At 40.5% G+C, this 19,618-nt stretch overlaps 1 protein-coding gene across 4 annotated transcripts; it reads right to left on the reverse strand.

Annotated features, from left to right (window-relative positions):
* Positions 1-507: 507 nt before the first annotated feature.
* LOC112118355 (SOSS complex subunit C) lies at positions 508-15,879 on the reverse strand. Of its 4 annotated transcripts, none has more exons than XM_026646535.1 (6): positions 15,801-15,879; positions 13,597-13,680; positions 5,535-5,637; positions 4,607-4,666; positions 4,073-4,163; positions 508-1,744 (listed from the first exon to the last, which is right to left on the reverse strand). In XM_026646535.1, exons 2-6 carry the CDS (start codon positions 13,619-13,621, stop codon positions 1,649-1,651), a joined length of 375 nt encoding a protein of 124 aa, XP_026502320.1. In that variant the 5' UTR covers positions 13,622-13,680; positions 15,801-15,879; the 3' UTR covers positions 508-1,648. The 4 variants fall into 4 exon arrangements, with proteins under 4 accessions (XP_026502320.1, XP_024072401.1, XP_026502322.1 ...); XM_024216633.2 differs by lacking the exon at positions 15,801-15,879 and adding an exon at positions 12,981-13,149 and having other exon boundaries at positions 13,597-13,681; XM_026646537.1 differs by lacking the exon at positions 4,607-4,666.
* Positions 15,880-19,618: the final 3,739 nt, after the last annotated feature.

The raw sequence follows: 19,618 nt of genomic DNA on the forward strand, positions 1-19,618 counted from the left end.
CAGGGAGATAAATGAAAAATGGTATTTCTTAGACACCACATTCTTGTGGCACCAATTTGAGGCGGCATTCGCTGCAAACTGTGCAGATCAGTGACTCTCCCTCTTCTTTCTCATACATGAAAAATGAAACATTGAGATTTAAATCATCATCACTGGAGCACCTGAGTTAACCCCTCCCTGAGATGAATAGAGCAGTTCTAAGCTATTGGTCCCAGCTCCCTGCACACTCACCTCTGCATCACTTATACTCAGTTCACATTTTTGAAGTTTTCTTTACAACCACAATAGCTAGTGACTTTCATTAAAAAAAAAAAAAAAAAAAAAAAAAAAGTAAGCTGAGATTTCGGAGAATAAGATAGGCACCCGTATAGTGTATGGGAGTATACCAGCAGATTCCAAGCCCAAATCTTCACTACTTTCTTTTTATAATATATATATAAATAAATAAATAAATAAATAAAATAATAAAAAGCTCCCTGGCACCAATATCCCAGGGTTGGTCTACATGGGAAAACTGACCAGCAGAACTATGGCCGTATAACTATACCGATAAAGCTATACCAGTATTTTGCAAACTCTATTCCAAAATAAGTGTCTTTATTCCAGTATTGTTCGGCTTCCAAAATAATTTATCCAACCAATAGACCTGGTATGCCAAGCTTCAGCCTAGTGCTGAAATGGGATGCCAGAATTGAAATGAGCCTGGAAAAGAATTTACAGAGACAGAATCTAAACTTTGACTTGAGCAGCACAAACACACACTTTCAAAGGCACTGAAAGAATAATAAAACCCTAAAAGCGTGACATTTTGAATTCGAGGGCAGATCTTGAACTTTTATGGGTAACATTTTCAAAAGTGCCTAAGTAACTTATGATAAGTTTCATGGGACTTAAATGCTTTGGGAATTTTTACCCCATATCACTAGGAAAGAGGAGGATAATTAGACACAAACAAGATTATTTGTTCATAAGGTTAATAATTAGGTTTTATATACTCAAACTGAGACAATGGCACATAGTATCTCTAACTACCTGGGAAACCAGGATACTGTTACAAAGACTAAACATAAAAAACATCAGGGCGCACTAATAATGTTCCTGCACAGAGCGAATGAAAGTGACTGATCTATCTACTGAATCCATGTCTGTCTTAGGATAGACAAAGATGACTTTGTCTGCTTTCATTAAGGTCAAGTACAGTACATAGATACTATGACAGATACTTTAGAAATGCAGATTAGAACAAACCTCTCAAATTCTGGGTGGGGCGTCCTTCCTTCCAACTGAATGAAAGAAGAGAGGAAATCAGAAAAATATAATGTAGGAATGATATGTCAGGCAAACAGTATTACTCTGACTGAGCTGACAAAAGAAATTAAGTAAAGAAGAATACTGTCAGTTCCATAATAATCTACAGCACCTCTTCTCAGGTGAAGCCAGACTCAACCATGGAAGACAAGCATATGAATCCAGAATGAAACAGGCTTTTTTAAAATAAAAAGGTCAAATGTTTAAAAAAACAAAAAAAACAGTTGTTTTTTAAACAGCTCACAATCTGTTTTCCAAATCATATAAAGTAGTTCTGAAAGATGGCAGCTTCGACAATGGACAACATATTCATCTCCTTCATTCTGAGAAATAACAGCCCTCATTCCGACTCTAGTCGAGGTAAGACAGGAAGAATAAGATTTCCAAATGCAGAGTCTTGGGTTATGAAATATCCTGAAGAATGTGCATGTGCATGCTGGAAAGAGGAAAACACTTGTTTAAATCATTAAACCTCCGCCAGCTCCATAATAATTCAGAGTTTAAACTTCATGTTTTGCATTTAGTTTACATTTGTCTGAGCCTGCTCATAAGCTTTGGTATCAAACTTCCAAACAGATGAATTAGTCTGCTTCTAATATCCCACTGGGATTCCAGTTGGGGACCAACTCCTGCTCCCATTGATTTAGGACCTCTATTGGTCTGTGGGAACCAAATGAGTCACAAACCATATGCCGAGAACTGTCAGTATAGATCCCCACTCTTGATTGTGCTTGTTGTGTATGTGATGTTTCACTCCATATTCTTTATGAAAATATGCTTATGATATGAATGAATAACTGAGATGTACCTTATGCAAGATGGGTCTTGCAAGACATCATTGGAAAGGTTATAATTTACTGAATGTGATTATCCAATTTGCATGCCTGTATCTGAAGTTAGGAATATTGACTATGTATCTGTATTTCAACTATGCTATTTTGGGTGATGCCCGCTGCTAACACTTCAGGTACAACAATGGAAAAGCCAGACAGCGATAACGGCCCATAAGCGAGGACAATAGACTGTGAAAAGCCTGGCCTTCCTGTGGACACTCCATACTGCCACTGACTCATGGACACTGTGATCCTACAGAGTCAGGTGGTCTTGTCACCTGATACTAAACATTACCTGGGACTTCTTGTAACCTTCCACTGGAAGGGAAGGGGAGTCAAGTTTGGGAAACAAAGGATTCCCGTCTTATGTAAATCCTATTTAAGTGTGGGGAGGAAGGAAAATGGGACTCCTCCTCTCTATGGCCTGTCTGCGCACGAAGAAAAACTGCTAAAGCCACCTGAAGGGAAGGCCAGGCGGGAGTCCAGTCTGAGACAGAGGTCCAGTCTGAAAAGGAATATAACTGGAACTCAACCACAGAAACTTTGCAACCTGCCTAAAATAACATTTAGGGTGAGAATTTACATTTTGTAACCTTTCTTAAGTACATTGAGCTTAGCTTGTGTATTTTGCTTTATTTGGTCAGAGACAGAACAAAGCAGATTCGTCTCTTATATGCACTTAAAAGTCACCTTTTGTAGTTAATAAACTACTTTCTTGTTTATAACATAACCCAGTTTATATGATTTCTAACTGGGTGGGCAAGGAGTTCTGCATACCTCCCTCCGCATGGAGGGAGGGGGTGAATTTCATAAAAGCTTTGGGTTTCATAGATTCTAGGACTGGAAGGGACGTTGAGAGGTCATCGAGTCCAGTTCCCTGCCCTCATGGCAGGACCAAATACTGTCTAGACCATCCCGGATAGACATTTATCTAACCTACTCTTAAATATCTCCAGAGATGGAGATTCCACAACCTCCCTGGGCAGTTTATTCCAGTATTTAACCACCCTGACAGTTAGGAACTTTTTCCTAATGTCCAACCTAAACCTCCCTTGCTGCAGTTTAAGCCCATTGCTTCTTGTTCTATCCTTAGAGGCTAAGGTGAACAAGTTTTCTCCTTCCTCCTTATGACACCCTTTTAGATACCTGAAAACTGATATCATGTCCCCTCTCAGTCTTCTCTTTTTGTACCCCTTAAAGGGAGTGGGCACCCAGAGGGTTGGGGCAAGCCCCTAAAGCTGAATCTTTCCAGAGCAGATCTCTCTCTGTGCAGCTGGGTGTGACCCTGCCTGTGTGCTTGGCTGGAAGAGGCTTGTGAGCCTAACCTAGCAAGGCCAAGTAAAGGGAACCCAGGCTGGCAGAATAGTCTGACTCAGTGGTACCCCAGCACATCAGGTGACACCCCAAAGGGCCCAAACCTGTCAGTGTACTTAAGTCAGAGCTATCTAAAAAAGGCACAGGCCACCATGTGCATGCTTTCTTGGAGTACCAAGTGTTCCGATAAGGTCAGGTTAGTCGAAGCCCCAAGCCCCCTTGCTACTTCCCACTGCCAAAGTGATGAGGCCAGAGATCTCTAACTTCTCTCCACCTCTGCTTTTTTTATTGTGATGCCAGCTAGAATTTTGCCTCGAGTTCATTTGTGCTGCTAGCATTTGGGTGCTTTTTAAATTGTTTTACAACAATGTAATGGTGTAACAGCAATTTGGTAGTGCAAACGAACCTACTGATAGTGTATCATGGAAATAAGGAATTGGAGGCATGCTGCAGTCATGATGGAGGGGTTGGAATTTCATTTATGGTGCCAAATATAGAAAAATCTTTAAGAAGAAACCCTTCTAAGGATACTTTATCTAAGCTCTGTAGATACAAGGTTGTTCTCTGCCTGGGTTAAAGAACAGAAGTAAAACCAAACAGAGGATCTGGACACTCACCTGTAATGCTGCTTTTTGCTGTGCCGCTATGTGCTGCTGCTCCGCATGATCCCGGAAATCCTTGTTCAGGGAAGATCTTGCAAGTGCAATGCTGTAATAAAGACGAGGAAGGTATAATTGATCCTCCATAAGAAAAGCTGCATTTTTGTCATGTTGGGTCATGGGTATAATGGATTCCATGATTTTCTATGGATTTGGGATTTTGTTTTTAAATCCATGACTTGACATTTTGGATTTTTTTTTTAATATGCAAGTGAGAAAATGCAATAGCACCGGCTGAACCATTTTGCTGAGAATACCAAATGTTGCCACGCTAAACCCAGAAGCCTAACAGACTTGGAGCCCGATTCTGATCTCACTTTTCTTGGTGTAACTCCACTGATGTCAATCGAAATTCACTGGTGTCATGCCAGAGTCATTTGACATTCAGTTTCTTAACTATCGCTTTTGCCCTTTTCACCATTGCCACCCAGTGACTCTCCTAAAATAGTATTTGTGATGAAACAATATATGTGATAAAACAATAGCACTAACCATGGGTCCATATTCTTCATGATGGGAAGATCAGATGTTTGGCAGAATGGCTGCAGAACTCTGCATATAGGAAAAAGGTTTCCTATTGATACAGAACTCAGATGAAGGCCCTTTTTTGCTAAAGTGTTAATAAGCTACAGAATATAAAATGATGGCTCAGATATCTGTGGGCAACAAATAATAATTTAGGCTTCAATTTGAAAAAATAATCATTGAGACATGAGTCCAAACAAAATATTACCTTTCCTTAATTTTTTTTTTAATTTAGTGCCCAATCCAGCTCACACTGATTTTGATGGGAGTCGGATAGGACCTGTAATGTCTAAAGTGCCAGATTTTTAAAAGAGCTCATCACCCAGCAGCTCCCATTAAGGACAATCAGAGTTGCTTCATGCTAAACACTTCTACTGAGCTGGAGGGGGAAAAAAATCTCTAAAAGTAGCAGTTCTCTTGTTAAGACCTATGTGAATACTTGGAGCTAAGTAGTGACCCTCTAAACAGAAGGATTTATAACAAACACTAAACTGCACTGCTTTAAAAAAACTGGAATAGAATACTATTTTCACTTATTTTATTAGGGGAAGATATTGTTTTGCTATCTAGATTTAAAAGGGTACGTTTTGAAGCACAAGAAATAGCATATTAGCTTAATGAACATTTTCTGGGAGCATGCTCCTTTAAGAGGGCTTGTTTAGCAGTTGTGAAGCACCCCTATTTCTCTCTCTCAAGCGGAAAGCATGTAGGTCAAGATTCAGAATCCAGAAACAAATACAATCATCATTCTTGCACTGGTTAATGGGGACATGCAGCACACAATTCTAATATGTATTTTGTTTAGATCTACAGATGATTACCTGTAAGGAAAGAACACACTTGTACATCAAAGAAAATCAAATATTGTCCAAACAGGTATATGAACATAAAGTACCTGGCTCCAGGGTGATTTGTGGAAGACTGGTTTTGCATAAGTAATTTTCTCTTCTCCTTGTCTAGTTCTGCCAAGATTGCAACCCTATTTTTATTCTGAAAACCTGGTAAGAATCAGAAAAATATTAGATTTGCCTTTTTACATGGGGCACCTATAACCTTATGGAATTAAAGTCCCTGCACAGAATGACATTATGATGAATATACTAATCTTCAAAGCTTTGCACCAATCTGAAAGGCTATTAATAAATAGGTTTTATTTTTCCTCTCCTCATTTTATAACATGAAATGGCTTCCTAAAGATATCATACATATTAATATATTTTAAAATATATTAGCTATCATCTCTAGTTAGGTTTTCTTCAGGAACCAGTTTTACAGCTATAGCCAAGATGTGTATCCGTTAAATATTTGGCTTTTTGATAGTGTCAGAATACAAATTAAATTTATCATATATATATATATATATTTTGTGAATGGACATACAATTTTAAAGCATGACAAGAATGAATGAATGCATTCATAGGGCATGATTCTTTATACCAGAGTCAGGGAGAACTCATGAACTATAATGAGAGTTTTGCTTGAATAATGAGTAAATGATCAGGCCTATTTGCTCTAAAATTAGACATATGACAAAATTCTCCTTTCCGATCCATCTAGTCTAGCTCAGACGCAAGTATTCTGCTTTCTCTACACCGCCATAACCTCTCACTGAAGTCAGGGAGTTCTGGCGTGACTGGTAATCAGAGTATTGCAGTTAAGTTCCACTGTATAGATCTAAAAAAGTTTTGCCGTTGCTTGGTTAATTGAATGTTCTTAGGGAGCGGAAAGGAATCTTAGGCGCAAGGGATGGTTTCAGGTGACAGAATGAGTAAGGAGGGAAACTGGGACACACTTAAAATGGCTGCCATCTTAAGGAGCCACTATTTGTGTATTTTATATCTGCTTTAAAAGACTTGTATCAATACAAATCTAGGATAAGGCTGGGTCCCCCGCAAGGGACCAACTGTCAAGAACGTACTGCCTGTTACTTTGATTTCTCTCAGTGCCTCATTCCTAAATCACAAAACAGTCAAAAAAATAACCCCACGTTTAGGCTTTCAGTGACCAATGCAAGATCAGTTGCCAAGAAAATGAGAAACCATCCATCACCCGAGGAACCCGATGTTGCCAGTATAACATCTGTCTAGATATCAGAGAGGTAGCTGTGTTAGTCTGGATCTGTAAAAAGCAACAGAGAGTCCTGTGGCACCTTTAAGATGTATTGGAGCATAAGCTTTCGTGGGTGAATACCCACTTCGTCATGCGTCTGACGAAGTGGATATTCACCCACGAAAGCTTATGCTCCAATACATCTGTTAGTCTTAAAGGTGCCACAGGACTCTCTGTTGCATCTGTCTAGATGACTCAGTTGCCCCTGCTCTGGGACAGCTGAGCCTCGGGAGAGGAAAACAGCTGTAATTTTTGCACTCTGATCTTAGATATTTGAGATACCAGTACCATCCCAGGGACATTTTAAGTACCTCTACATATTACACAAGCCCCGAGCTAAATCCACAATGTCAACAGCATGTCTACTCCAGGCAGTCTTTAGCCACATGTTTACAAGTGAACACACTAGATCTGGTCAGTGGAATGGGGGCAGGCTTCGTATAGAGAACCACCCCCACTGCAATCTGATCTTTCTTAAAATACATGGACCAAATGCATACTTGAAAATCAGAGCACCAGATGGGGTAAATGAGGGACACATTTTTAATTGGTATTTTTAGCTAAGATTTACATTATGCTGGTTATATAAATTCATGGAATCATAGGACTGGAAGGGACCCCGAGAGGTTATCTAGTTCAGTCCCCTGCACTTATGGCAGGACTAAATATTACCTAGACCATTCCTGACAGGAGTTTGTTTAACCTGCTCTTTAAAATCTCCAACGAGGGAGATTCCACAATCTCTCTAGGCAATTTATTCCAGTGCTTAATCATCCTGACAGTTAGGAAGTTTTTCCTAATGTCCAACCTAAACCTCCTTTGCTGCAATTTAAGCCCATTGCTTCTGGTCCTACCCTCAGAGGTTAAGAACAATTCTTCTCCCTCCTCCTTGTAACAACCTTTTATGTACTTGAAAAGTGTCATCATATCCCCTCGGTCTTCTCTTTTCCCAGACTGAACAAACAATTTTTTCAATCTTTCCTCATCGGTCATGTTTTCTAGACCTTTAATAATTTTTGTTGCTCCTCTCTGGACTTTCTCCAGTTTGTCCACATCTTTCCTGAAATGTGGCACCCAGAACTGGACACCAGTTGAGGCCTGAGTAGAGCGGAAGAATTACTTCTCAAGTCTTGCTTACAACACTCCTGCTAATATATCCCAGAATAATGTTTGCTTTTTTTTTTGCAACAGCGTTACACTGTTGACTCATATTTAGCTTGTGGTCCATTATGACCAGATCCCTTTCCGCAGTACTCCTTCCTAAGCAGTCATTTCCCATTTTGTATGTGTGCAACTGATTGTTCCTTCCTAAATGGAGTACTTTGCATTTGTCCTTATTGAATTTCATCCTATTTACTTCAGACCATTTCTCCAGTTTGTCCAGATCATTTTGAATTTTAATCCTATCCTCCAAAGCACTTGCAACCCTTCCCAGCTTGGTATCGTCCGCAAATGTTATAAATGTACTCTCTATACCATTATCTAAATCACCGATTAACAGAATCGGACCCAGAACTGATCCCTGCGGAACCCCACTTGTTATGCCCTTCCAGCATGACTGTGAACCACTGATAACTACTCTGTGAATGGTTTTCCAAACAGTTTTGCACCCCCAATTAATCTTGTTTTCATCATGAAACCGGTTATATGCTTCAATAATTTTAGAGATGTAGGATAAAAATAAGCTATTTTAAACTGCAATCCAAATGTCTGAAAAGGATTATGAATTAAGTATGATTAGCAACATACTTGCCACAGTGGAAGGTAGTATTATATATTGGGAACAGCAGGGATCTTTGTCCTTCTACTACCTCTTCTCTTTCCCCATCTCCCCAAGACTAAAGCATAAGTGATTGTTTGCTCTGAAATTATATAGTCAGGCACAGCAAAAAGGGAGGAATAAAGTATTGGCAAGGCTGCTGTCCATTAAGCAATTTGATTCAGTAATTATAATTTTAACTGTAAGTAATCTGATTAACAGTATTCATGTAATTGAAGAGTGTTCTGTGGGGGAAAATACCCAAACATTTATATAAAATCACAGGAAAAGGGTCCTATTTAGAGAGAAACTGGCATCTTCAGTAAATCCATTCTGATCAGATCTGGCAATACTTAAGAGGAAGACAGTTTTGCTTAAAAGCACTTCATTAAAGACCAACTGAAGAAGCTAGAAAAATCCCATGCGGCAATTGTAATGTTTTTAATTCCTCCGTTCTGCCTTTATACAATTCCTATACCAAAATGTGGTTATACAAAGAAGCATATTACCACTGTCACTAAGGGCCTGATTTAAACATACAAATGCAAACGGCTTTAGACTAAGAATTCTTCTAATGAAGAACTTTCAATTCACACCTTCACTAATCTGGTAGTTTCCTTCTAATAGCACTTAGAATGTCTACACTTTACCAAAATTTAACCTCAGAACATCCCTGTTATGTAGATGGGCAAGAAGTATTATTCCTCTTTTGCTGACAGGGATGGTGAGATGAAATGATTTGCCCAAAGCCACATAACGAGTCAATGGCAGAGCTGGCTCTAAAATTCAGGACAAGATTTACAGCTCAAATCTGCCCTTTTAAAGTTTGGCTTCTGTAACTTCAAGTGCCATGTTCTGTACTCAGTGGGTGAGCTGAAAACCTACTTGCGTCAATGTGATTTTTCATATGCAAAACAAGTGTGGAACATACCTTGAATTGCATGAGAATCCACTTCAGAGAAGCAAAAAGCACAGTTTACCGAAATTGATGCCCTAGAGGGCTTAGCTTACACAAGGGGGGAATTCGTGTTCATGGAATTCTGGACTTTGGGCCCCAAAGCAAGAGAAAGCAGCATGGATTTCTTTACAAACTATCTCCTGCTTCCCCAATGCCTTTTCTTCTCCCAGAGTGAACATGACCCCTACCCCAAGGATATTTTACAAGAAAATCTGAAACAATAAAAGCAATGACCTATGAAGATTCCCCTCATAGGACTTACCAGGCTTGAACACCAAGTTACAGATTGTATAAATGTGACTGATGGCCTAATTTGGCCCACAAAACCATGTTTCCCCTACTGATGAGGCTATGCAATGGGGGGGGGGGGATCTTGACTTTAAAAGTTGAGGTTGAGATAGCAGGGTTGGCAGCTGGAAGAATCTTTTTACTTGTAATCTAAGCACATGTGAACTGAAAATCACTGAGAAACAATGAAACTCATAATGCCACTTTTTGGACCACTTTTCAGAACAGAGCCACATCTTGAACCCAGATGTAAATACATACTGTACACTGAGTCTCAGTGCATTTAAAAATATACCACCACCACATTCCTCGTTCTTTCTGCTCAATTCAGAATACGTTTCAAAGTAATTTCTCTATCAAAATACAAATCATCATCATAATGGTGATCTTCATTCTATGAGGAAATATCTGAAATAGCAGAATCCTAACAACTTATGCAACATATTTTGGGTTTCTACGCAATCTGTAAGTAATTACTCCACCATTTTTCATATGGCAATTGTGACTACTGCAATCGCAAAATACAATATAGCAGACTATTACACAATTTTTTGGTGGTAATTTACATTCTATGGTCTCACATATGTTCTGCAGCAGTTAAGCAAAATGAATATTAGTAACTCATTAAATTACACTTGAATTATTAAAGGATTATTAATATTTTATCTGTCCCTCATGACTATGACCACATATACAGATGAATATAATTTGTTCATTAGGTTATGGATGCAAAATCCTCCAGGGAATGTCAAATCTACTAATGCCCTCAAGGGCGAGGTTTTGCATTTGGATCTCTGAAGAGTTGTACAATTGCTGGATGACTCCCTCTTGATTACATCATCCAAAGCAAGAATACAATTTTCTTTTTACACTGTATTGTGGCTTAAGTTGGATTAATGATTCACAAGTTTCATAAGACTGCACTTGGCTAACACACTCATTTTTAAACCAATCCCTACACCCTCTATATGAGGCTTTGTCAGCATGAAAGAAAAAAATGTTTAACCAAAAATCGGTACTACTTAAAGTGAATAAATAGCAGCTAGAAGACATACAAGAGCACCTAACAGAGGGAGAATAACAGCACATAGAAAATTACACTTTTGGGCCAACATCAGTGCCTCAAAAGTTTATCTTATGTTAAATTGCAGAGCTCTGTTGTGCAGGTCAGCTGGCAGAATTTAGCCCTGTGAGAGAAAAATAGGCAGAACGTATTTCTTCCATTTCTCTGAAGTGGGGTCTAGAGGAAGAGTACTTTCTCAGAACGTAACTATTGTGTTGCTACCATCACACTAATGCTTCCAGGAAGGTCACGTGTAGAATAAAACCTATGATGCTGTCACACAAGACAGATACCTTCTTTGTTCCCAGCTTTGTGCATGAGTATATCATCATCAGCAGCAGCACCAGTCCTATTAATACATGTAACAAATGGTTAAGAATGTATTACCATTTATTGCCAAGCACTCAGTTTATTTCTTGTTTTAAAAGCTTATTTTCAAAGTGCACCACAGTGGTCTGTAAACACTTCCTGAGGACACTGTACACCACACTAAAAGCTTTTCCTTTTCTTTATTAGAGGAAATTTATAAGTGCTCCATGATATAAAAGTCCCAAAGTAAGGCTTTTATTCAGAGTCCTATTTGGCTTTGCAGTCCTCCTACACATCTCACCTTTGGAACTCCAATAAAGGAGTGCTTTTATAATGTGTTCCGATGAAACTAAAATAAACTTGTTTAGCAAAACCTTAACATTTATAGTTTGAGTTCACAGCTGTAAGGACATGGAGTTACACTGCTGATAAAATATCTTTAAAAAAAATGTTTGCTCAATTGCTTGGAGCAAAAATATACAAGACGATGTTTACTTACATAACGTACGCGTGTGCGTGTGTATGTGATTCTTTTGGTAAGTCTGAATAAGTTACCTGTTCAAAAATTAAGCAGAATGGGTGTGAAGTGAAGCCCTTAACCTTGTGCTTTTAATTAGGAAGCAAGGCATCAAAGAATAAATTCCCTGAATAGCACCAATATTGGTGCTATTCAGCAAGCCCGATAACAACAAGTGATGCGTGAGCCAAGTGTGTCTATCAGTCTGCACCTAGGCTAGCACTCTTTGGCCAGGCAGAACTAGGAAATCATTGCTGAATCCTTCTGACTCCCCATTTCTTCTTTTTGTCTTAGAGTCCCGTTCTTTTGCCCATTTACCTTTTGGTTCTTTAAAGTTTTAAGAGGGTTTTTTGAATATTTTTGTTTATAATCTTTATACTATAAAATAAATATTCAGCCCCTTGAGTGATTCTTAAGGGAGTACTTGAGAAATATAACTTAGAAAGGAAAACTGCAATTATTTAATTTTAAGCTACCTAAACTTTGGGGGAGGAGGAAGAAATAATCATGTGAGTCAGACTTGTAAATCTGTATTCAAATCTTTAGAAGTGAAGCTCTAAATTCAGCACTGGCATATTTGTTAGGCTCTGTAATGTGGAGTTAAACTGATTTTTATAGCCAAAACCAAGGTTTATCATGTATTTACAAGGGATGGTGTTTGAGACCAAATCCTGCAAAGCTGAATCCCATTTGAAGTCAATGGGACTATCCCGCCATCTTTTTTTTTTTTTGCAGAATTCCACCAAGCTTTTTATAAGTACTTTCTTCTCCAAATCACCGCATCTGCCCCCCACCCCCAAATCCATCTATTTGATACAACAATCTCTTTCTTTCATGTCCAATATTGGTCTGGGCTTATAAACAAGTCCTTTGTTCCACTTCAGCGGTGGCTGTACTTCAGTGACAGGTGAAGCAACCTCTGTATTTAAAAGTCTGGTATTGCAAACACTTACGTGGGAGAGTAGCCCCACTGCATTTAGGTGTACAGTTACTTGTGTGCTAGGGTTTACAGGTTTGGGGGCACAGGCCACTACCCTGGAAGACATTCAGTGCAGGTGGCTACTCATGGGACTCTACTCACACAGGACAACTTGGAATTGGGGCCATACTTTGTAAACCACATTGGGATCACTGTGTTCAACAAACCAGTATTTCCCAATAACCAAGCACACTATTTTTTGCCTCCTGTTGCTGTTCTTTTAATTTCAATTTTTGCCATGGTAACATGTTAAAATAAGCCAGATTTTTTTTTGGGTACTAAATTGGCACTTAGACAAATTTAAATATACAACAGTTGTCATAATATAAACAAGCTTTAAAAAAAATAGTTAGCATTACTTTGTTTTGTGTTTCTTTATGGTCTCGAGCTCTTGTTATCTATTCTTGATGGCTAAGATCTCCTCTCATCTTTTGTTCTCACTTGCAGAACTGTGCCTCTTTGGACCTTCAGTATGCTCCCAGATGCACAGCTTGGCAACCAAGAGCCAAATTCAGTGTACAAGAGCCGCTGAGAATAGCAAAATAATTGGAACTTTAAAAAAATACTACATCACTGTAAAGTCTCATTTGTTTTCTTTTGGGATTTGAGTTTAAAGAGACATGCACTAACTCTGTGCTCCCAGTATAATTAGTAGTTTTGTATTTCTCGTACCCCTTTCCCCCCCCCCACTTAAAAAAAGTTAAAACAAAAAAGGGAATCGAGTCCTATTGAGATCTTGCTTGTTTTCTAATCTACAATCTTGGAAACTGGATTCCTGCCTCAAAAAATGGCAGAAATTGTTTTCCCTTAAATTATACTTATAGGATGAAATCCTGGTCCCAATGACTTCAATGGGAACAGAACATCACCTCTAAATTTTCTCCTTAAACACACCTGAAAAATGAATGAATAAAACAAAAGCAAAGTGTCTGCAGTTGAATAGATATAAACAAGAATACCTAATTTAAAAATTACCTTGACCTGGAGGGTTTGCTGCCATCTTGCTACTTTCAGTAGTAATTACCCAATTACAGTTAGAATTCTCCACTTAATGCAAATCTGCAAAAATGGACAAAACATAAAATATTAACACATTCTTTGAAATTAAATCCTAGCTCTCATTCAATGTGAGTTATGAAAGAGACTACTTTTAGCACCTGTTACAATGAGTCACTCTGATTCAATGCCACAGTTGATCAAATAGTTGAATTCCCTATTACAGAAGCTCCCCGACTTATGCAAGCGTTCCATTTTGGAACGCCTTGTGTAAGTCAAATTTTGCGTAAGTCAGGAACGTATCTCCGACAATTACACACACACACAAAAAAAGCAGCTTACGGGACTTACAGAACTTTTTCCGTAAGTCAGGTTTGCGTAACCCGGGGAGCGTCTGTATTGTATTGTGGGCTGAGTGTTATTTTGAAATCTGAGTTTTTACAAGACAGTCTTTTGTGACAGGAACCAACAGTGTCTAATATTTCTTTCTCCTACTCCTGTCTTCTACAGGGTTTACATCAAGAGAATATTTAGGTTTATTAAATGGGGCATTAAGTTTCACTTATACACTTTTCTATTATTAACTCATTTAGAAAGATTCTAAAGTGTTATTAGCTAGACAACTAAGTTCCTAATCAACGCATCATATCCCTAATGAGACAGCCAGAACCACTTTCTGACTCAGTCTTGAGAGACTTGATTTTGCTCCCAATGAGTTCCATGATGAGACTTGCATAGACTTCAGGATCTGTTCCACACTTTCAAGTCTGTTGTAGTACCTTAGCTGCATGCAGAAATTAATTTAAGAACTTGTACTATGTGATTTATTATTGTAAGTTATTTATGTAGCACCAAAAACATCTAACACACTTTATATTTATGATTTATTATTTATATGGGATATCTCAGGCAACACAATATGCACTGATCTCTTCTCACACACAAAATCCCTACCCTAAAACATTTTATTATCTAAGGTGCTGATTCTTCAAACCCTTATTACTAGGTTTAATGCTTATTACCTGTAAGGTAACAATGAGGTACTAGGGCTACACCTGGCAGTAAGTATTGGAAGCAGCAGGCCCTAAGGCTGTGTCATTAGACTTTATTCCCTAGCACTGATGCTACTGGTGCAGCTCCACCAAGGAGGCAACAGTGGGACTGCTGGCACAGACTGAGCCTTAGGGCTTGATCCATGTTGTCTAATCCTGATCAGAGCAGGACTAGCTGCAATGGTAAGTAAGGTGCCAAGGACCCAGCAGTCACCTGATCTCACTGGTTGGTGCCGGTGATAGTAGCAATGGTGGGTTGTTTTAGGTAGAAATATTAATGCCAACAATGCCTAAGGGAAGGTAAATACAGAGGGGGAGGAGAGGGGGAGGTCAACCTGTGGCAGTAAGATCAAGTGGTTGCTTTGCTTATCAGGGCATATAGTGGGAGAGCAACGTAGGCTTGTTCTGGCGTGGTTCAGAGGGGAAGCCTCTCGTATGGAGAGGGGCTTGGGGAGGAGACAGGAGGTGGGGGCTCCAGGTGTAGGAGGGCTTGAGGAGATGGGGTAGTCCTGGCCTGGAGATGTCAGGGCAGGTACACAGAGGCTCCTGGCACAGCACCCCCTGCTGGCTGCCAGAGACCCATGCCGGGACTCATGTCCCAACAGCCCTGGTGGCCCGAGGGCCAGGAGTGCACATGGCCCATATCCCCCCAGCAGCCGGGGCACACCCACGCCGTGGACGGCCAGTGAGTTCAGGGGCACCTACCCACAGGGCCAGCCACAGACCCCGCCCCCAAGACCCATCGCCCCACCCAGCGCTGAGCTGAGTCCCACCCTCCCACACTGACACTGCTGAGGGGCGGGCCCCACTGGAGCTGGTCTGACAGCCCCTCAGGCTGAACCCCTCCCCCCCCCCCGTTGGACTCTTCCCCTTCCCTCCCTCCCGCCCCCCCATGCAGCCTTGGACTCTTCCCCTTCCCTCCCACCCCCGCTGTAGGCTTGGACTCTTCCCCTCCACCCCCCAGCTCCAGATCACCCTGCTCTGCCCCCCCCTCCCCCGCTTCAGGAGCGGACTCGACTCTTCTCCTCTCTCCAGGCTTGGACTCTCCCCCTCCCCCCCCGGGCTGCAGGCTTGGGCTCTTCCCCCTCCCTCCGCTGCACGGTTGGACTCCCCCAAAGCAGCTGAACTCACCCCACACCCCGTTCATGACGCAAAACACGGGCGACACTCACGCCCGGCCTCCGTTTTGTTCCCCGGGCGATACTGAAACACGTCACCGCTCCCGTGGGCGGACTCCAGCTTGGTTTGACGGGCAGCCCTTGGTGGCCAATCACCTTGGGCGATGGGAGGAGCCGTTCAAGTGGCGAGTCCGTTGCGCAGCGCCACCTTCCGAGCGCGTGGGGAGCTGGAGGGCGGGAGACAGGGGTGGGCGGGGCCTGTGTCTTGGCAATAAAAGGGGCGGAGCGATAGCAACCTCGGCCGCTGATAGGGCGTGGTGGGGTGGGGTGGGGCGGGGCGGCTTCCTGGGGTAGTGGATGGGGGCGGGGCTCCTTGGGGAGTGTCCCAGTGGGAGGGGATCACTGAGGGGGCACCCTGGGGTGGGGACCTGGCCATAGAGCCTGAGGGGGCACCCTGGGGTGGGGGGAATCACGTCACAGTGGGAGGCAGCTGCTGGGGTAGATCCCAGGCAGAGGCACACCAGGGCACAGGGTGAGAGTGACCTCTGACCTGAGGGCAGCGCCCGTTCTCTCCTTGCCTTGGGGGAGTTGCACCTCATTTTGAAAACCCCAGGCCGCTGATTTCCTTCTAGGGTGACCAGATAGCAAGTGTGAAAAATCGGGACGGGGGTGGGGGGTAATTGGCACCTATATAAGAAAAAGCCCCAAGTATTGGGACTGTCCCTATAAAATCAGGACATCTGGTCACCCTATTTCCTTCTAAGTTTATGTCTTTGATTTTATTGACCCGACACTAAACCCCTTTTAATCCTTCCCTTCCCCCTGTTTAATCTAACGTTCCCGAGGCTGTCAGAACATTTAGGATACAGATTTTTCCTGTAACTGAAAATGAAATGTAAGGCTTTAGAGCCCTGGTCCTGCAATGTGCTTTGTGTGGTTCTGTGCCTGTGTGAACCCCACAGAATATGGGGTGCTATGCAGAATCCCAGGACACACAAACAAAAGGCAGAACTACAGACCTTATGAATCATTGTTTAAAGGTATTGCAATGATTTCATAAATTCAAACTGAGAATGCAAGTGGCTTGTTGTTTGTTTGCTTGTTTTTCCTAGAAGGCACACAAAGGTCTTGAAGTGAAATAAATAGTACTGTGATTTTGCAAATAATAATGCAAGCCCCAGAAAAAAATATATAGAGGAACATACATTCAGGGGCTACAACACTAGGCCCTGATTTAGCACAGTAGTTGAGCATGTGCTTAATTTGTAAAGTGATTTTCCTTATTGAAGTCAATGGGACTACTGCTTAAATCCTTTGCTGGATTGAGGCTTTATTTAATGTTTAGAACCAGAGAATAGCTTACTTAGAGGAGGGTGAGTGGTTTCCTGGCTTACACTTACACACATTTACTTTTTTTTTTTTAATATGGCACTACAGAGTGTGACACTGGCAGACTAGGTGCCAGCTCTTGCCAAGGCTTTAGGCCTCAGCCAAGCACTGACAAATTCATTGCTGAAAACCAATCCAGCTCACCTGTGTGTTAAGGTGGGTATTGGACTTATAATAATGTGTTTAGACTTTATGAACTGCTTGTAAATGGCAATATGAATGCAGGAGCAATTTATGGCAAAGTGCAAAGATCACACATTCTGAGCGTATTTGGGGCATGCTACTCACTAGCTAATTTTAAATGGAAAAATTGTGGTCAAGAATTGAACAGACCTGTTTAATTTTTAATGATGGCCATGGATTCTAGAAAGACTGTCTTGCATGAATTCCAGAAGAGTTTGTATATCCATGTTGTAAATCATTTTTTTAAATTTTTATTTATGAGCACCAAGTGACAGAATTGCAGATAAGCACATCCTTTGGTGGGAGATTAATGCTAACCTGAAGAACAATCATCCCATCATCTACAGATTAATTGTTACATTACTTGGTACCTAAAATACTTTAAACCCATCAAATCAGTAATACTGTTATTTGAAGTGTGGTCCTTTATACGTGTAAGTTTGCTCACCTAAAAAAACCTCTCAAGAGCAAATAATCCACTGCTAAATATATAAATAAATATTTTGCCCCTAGGCTGCAAACAGGTGTGGAAGGGAGGTTTAAATTTAGCAAACCAAAAGTAGTGGTTTTTGTATATTCAAATCTCTTTTCAGGCTGATGCCACATAAACTCTATTTAAGTTTTCAACTCCATTTTTTTTAAAGCGACAGCAGGCTTTTTCATGAAGTAAGGAGGATGAATTTTATGCAAATCAAGTGGAAAATATAAGTACAGAAAATGTTACAATGTTAATAATGGCAAGTGTCAGATCAGAGGCTCTGACCAGCCAAAGCGGAGTTTATTACTGGCAATCAAACCTTGTAATATTGAGTTTTAGGACTCAGGTGATCTGAGTTAATTTATATGACAGACATCTTAAGAGTTTACGAAAATGAGAGACTGTTACATACAACTATTTTCTATGACATCTTTTCTCATTTGAGTGATTTTAAAGTATTAACCAGTGGGCTGGATGCCCATGGCAACATCCAGAGATTTAAAAAAGAAAAAAGTGTAACATTTTTCCCTGTTCATGTTGTCTTAACTTGAACAGGTGTTTTGTTCTGGTTCACAGGACAGCTATCATATCATTTGCCCATTGTTGCTAAGGTAGTCATATGTATACCTGAAGCTTTGCCTGTTTGCTGAATTTGGTGCCTATAATAGAGGCAGTTTATGGGTGGTGGCATAAGCAAATTCAACTCATGGTGCAAATGCAACAGTAAAATTGTGCAATTAGGTGAAATAGAAAAAGTCTGATGCATATGCATGAATTAAAGCTGTGTAAGTCTAGAAATTCTCAGAAAGAAGTTCCAGGACTTTGTTATTAGGTAGGAAACAATTCTGCATGTTGCTGAGTGCCTCAACCAAAATGCTAGTGTCAACTCCCAGTCTGAATAGCATGTTGATGCTCAACACCTATCTACATTAAGTGTTTACAAGACTCTGGTTTTACTGTAGTATCTGAGTATCTTACAATCTTTTTATGTATTTACTCTTACAGCACACCTGTGATGTAGGTAAGTGCTATTATCCCCCTTTTATAGATGGGGAACTGAGGCTCAGAGAGATTGTGACTTGCTCAAGGTAACAGGGAATTGAACCTGATTATCATACCCTATCACTGTAGCATTTTTCCTCTCTATTATTTGTTAGTGCTCATTACCTGATGGATCAGGCTCCGAACTGGAACAGTGGCCCTTTGGCCCTTATCCACTTGCCAATTTTACTTAAGATGGAGGTTACCTTGCTATCTACACTATTCCTTTGTACAGTATTTCCCTATACTTACTATAGGAAATACCTTGAATATATCAAATACTGAGGTTATCTAATTGCAAATACTTATTTAATTAAGGTATATGGCAAGTTTTCAAGGTCCACCACTATAACTCGCTATGGAAAACAATGAAAAGCTACATATTTCTTGGTGCACAAATATCCTATCAATAATACAAATAAGTGAATTAAATTTATTTCAAACAAAATGCAGTCCAGTCCATCCCAATTCAAAGTGTCACATGTGCATTCGGACTCAGTGAGAGGAGGAGAATACTGTATCAACCAAGGATGCCCTCTGCCAGGGACATTTGTACATACTTTTCAAAACTTCAATAAGGTTTAAAACTTGACAAGTTCCTCACTATCAATTCATAACTTTCAGGTTTATAATTAGATTATGCAACCAAAACCAACACCTGAACAGCAAATAAACATCTGGCAAATTTAGAGCTGCCTTGCTGTTTGTTTTAGGACAATTTAAAAGTTATGCTAGTAACT

This window comes from Terrapene carolina, unplaced genomic scaffold (genome assembly GCF_002925995.2).
Source record: "Terrapene carolina triunguis isolate 2854851 unplaced genomic scaffold, T_m_triunguis-2.0 Scaffold35098, whole genome shotgun sequence".
Classification (NCBI taxonomy): domain Eukaryota; kingdom Metazoa; phylum Chordata; order Testudines; family Emydidae; genus Terrapene; species Terrapene triunguis.

Excerpts from the sequence above, each read along its gene's own strand:
- LOC112118355 (XM_026646535.1), bottom strand. The coding sequence starts at position 13,621 with ATGGCAGCAAACCCTCCAGGTCAAG. Across the intron at positions 5,638-13,596 it reads AGCAAACCCTCCAGGTCAAG|GTTTTCAGAATAAAAATAGG; the intron begins GTAATTTTTAAA and ends GATTCTTACCAG. Across the intron at positions 4,164-4,606 it reads ATGAAGAATATGGACCCATG|CATTGCACTTGCAAGATCTT; the intron begins GTTAGTGCTATT and ends TCTTTATTACAG.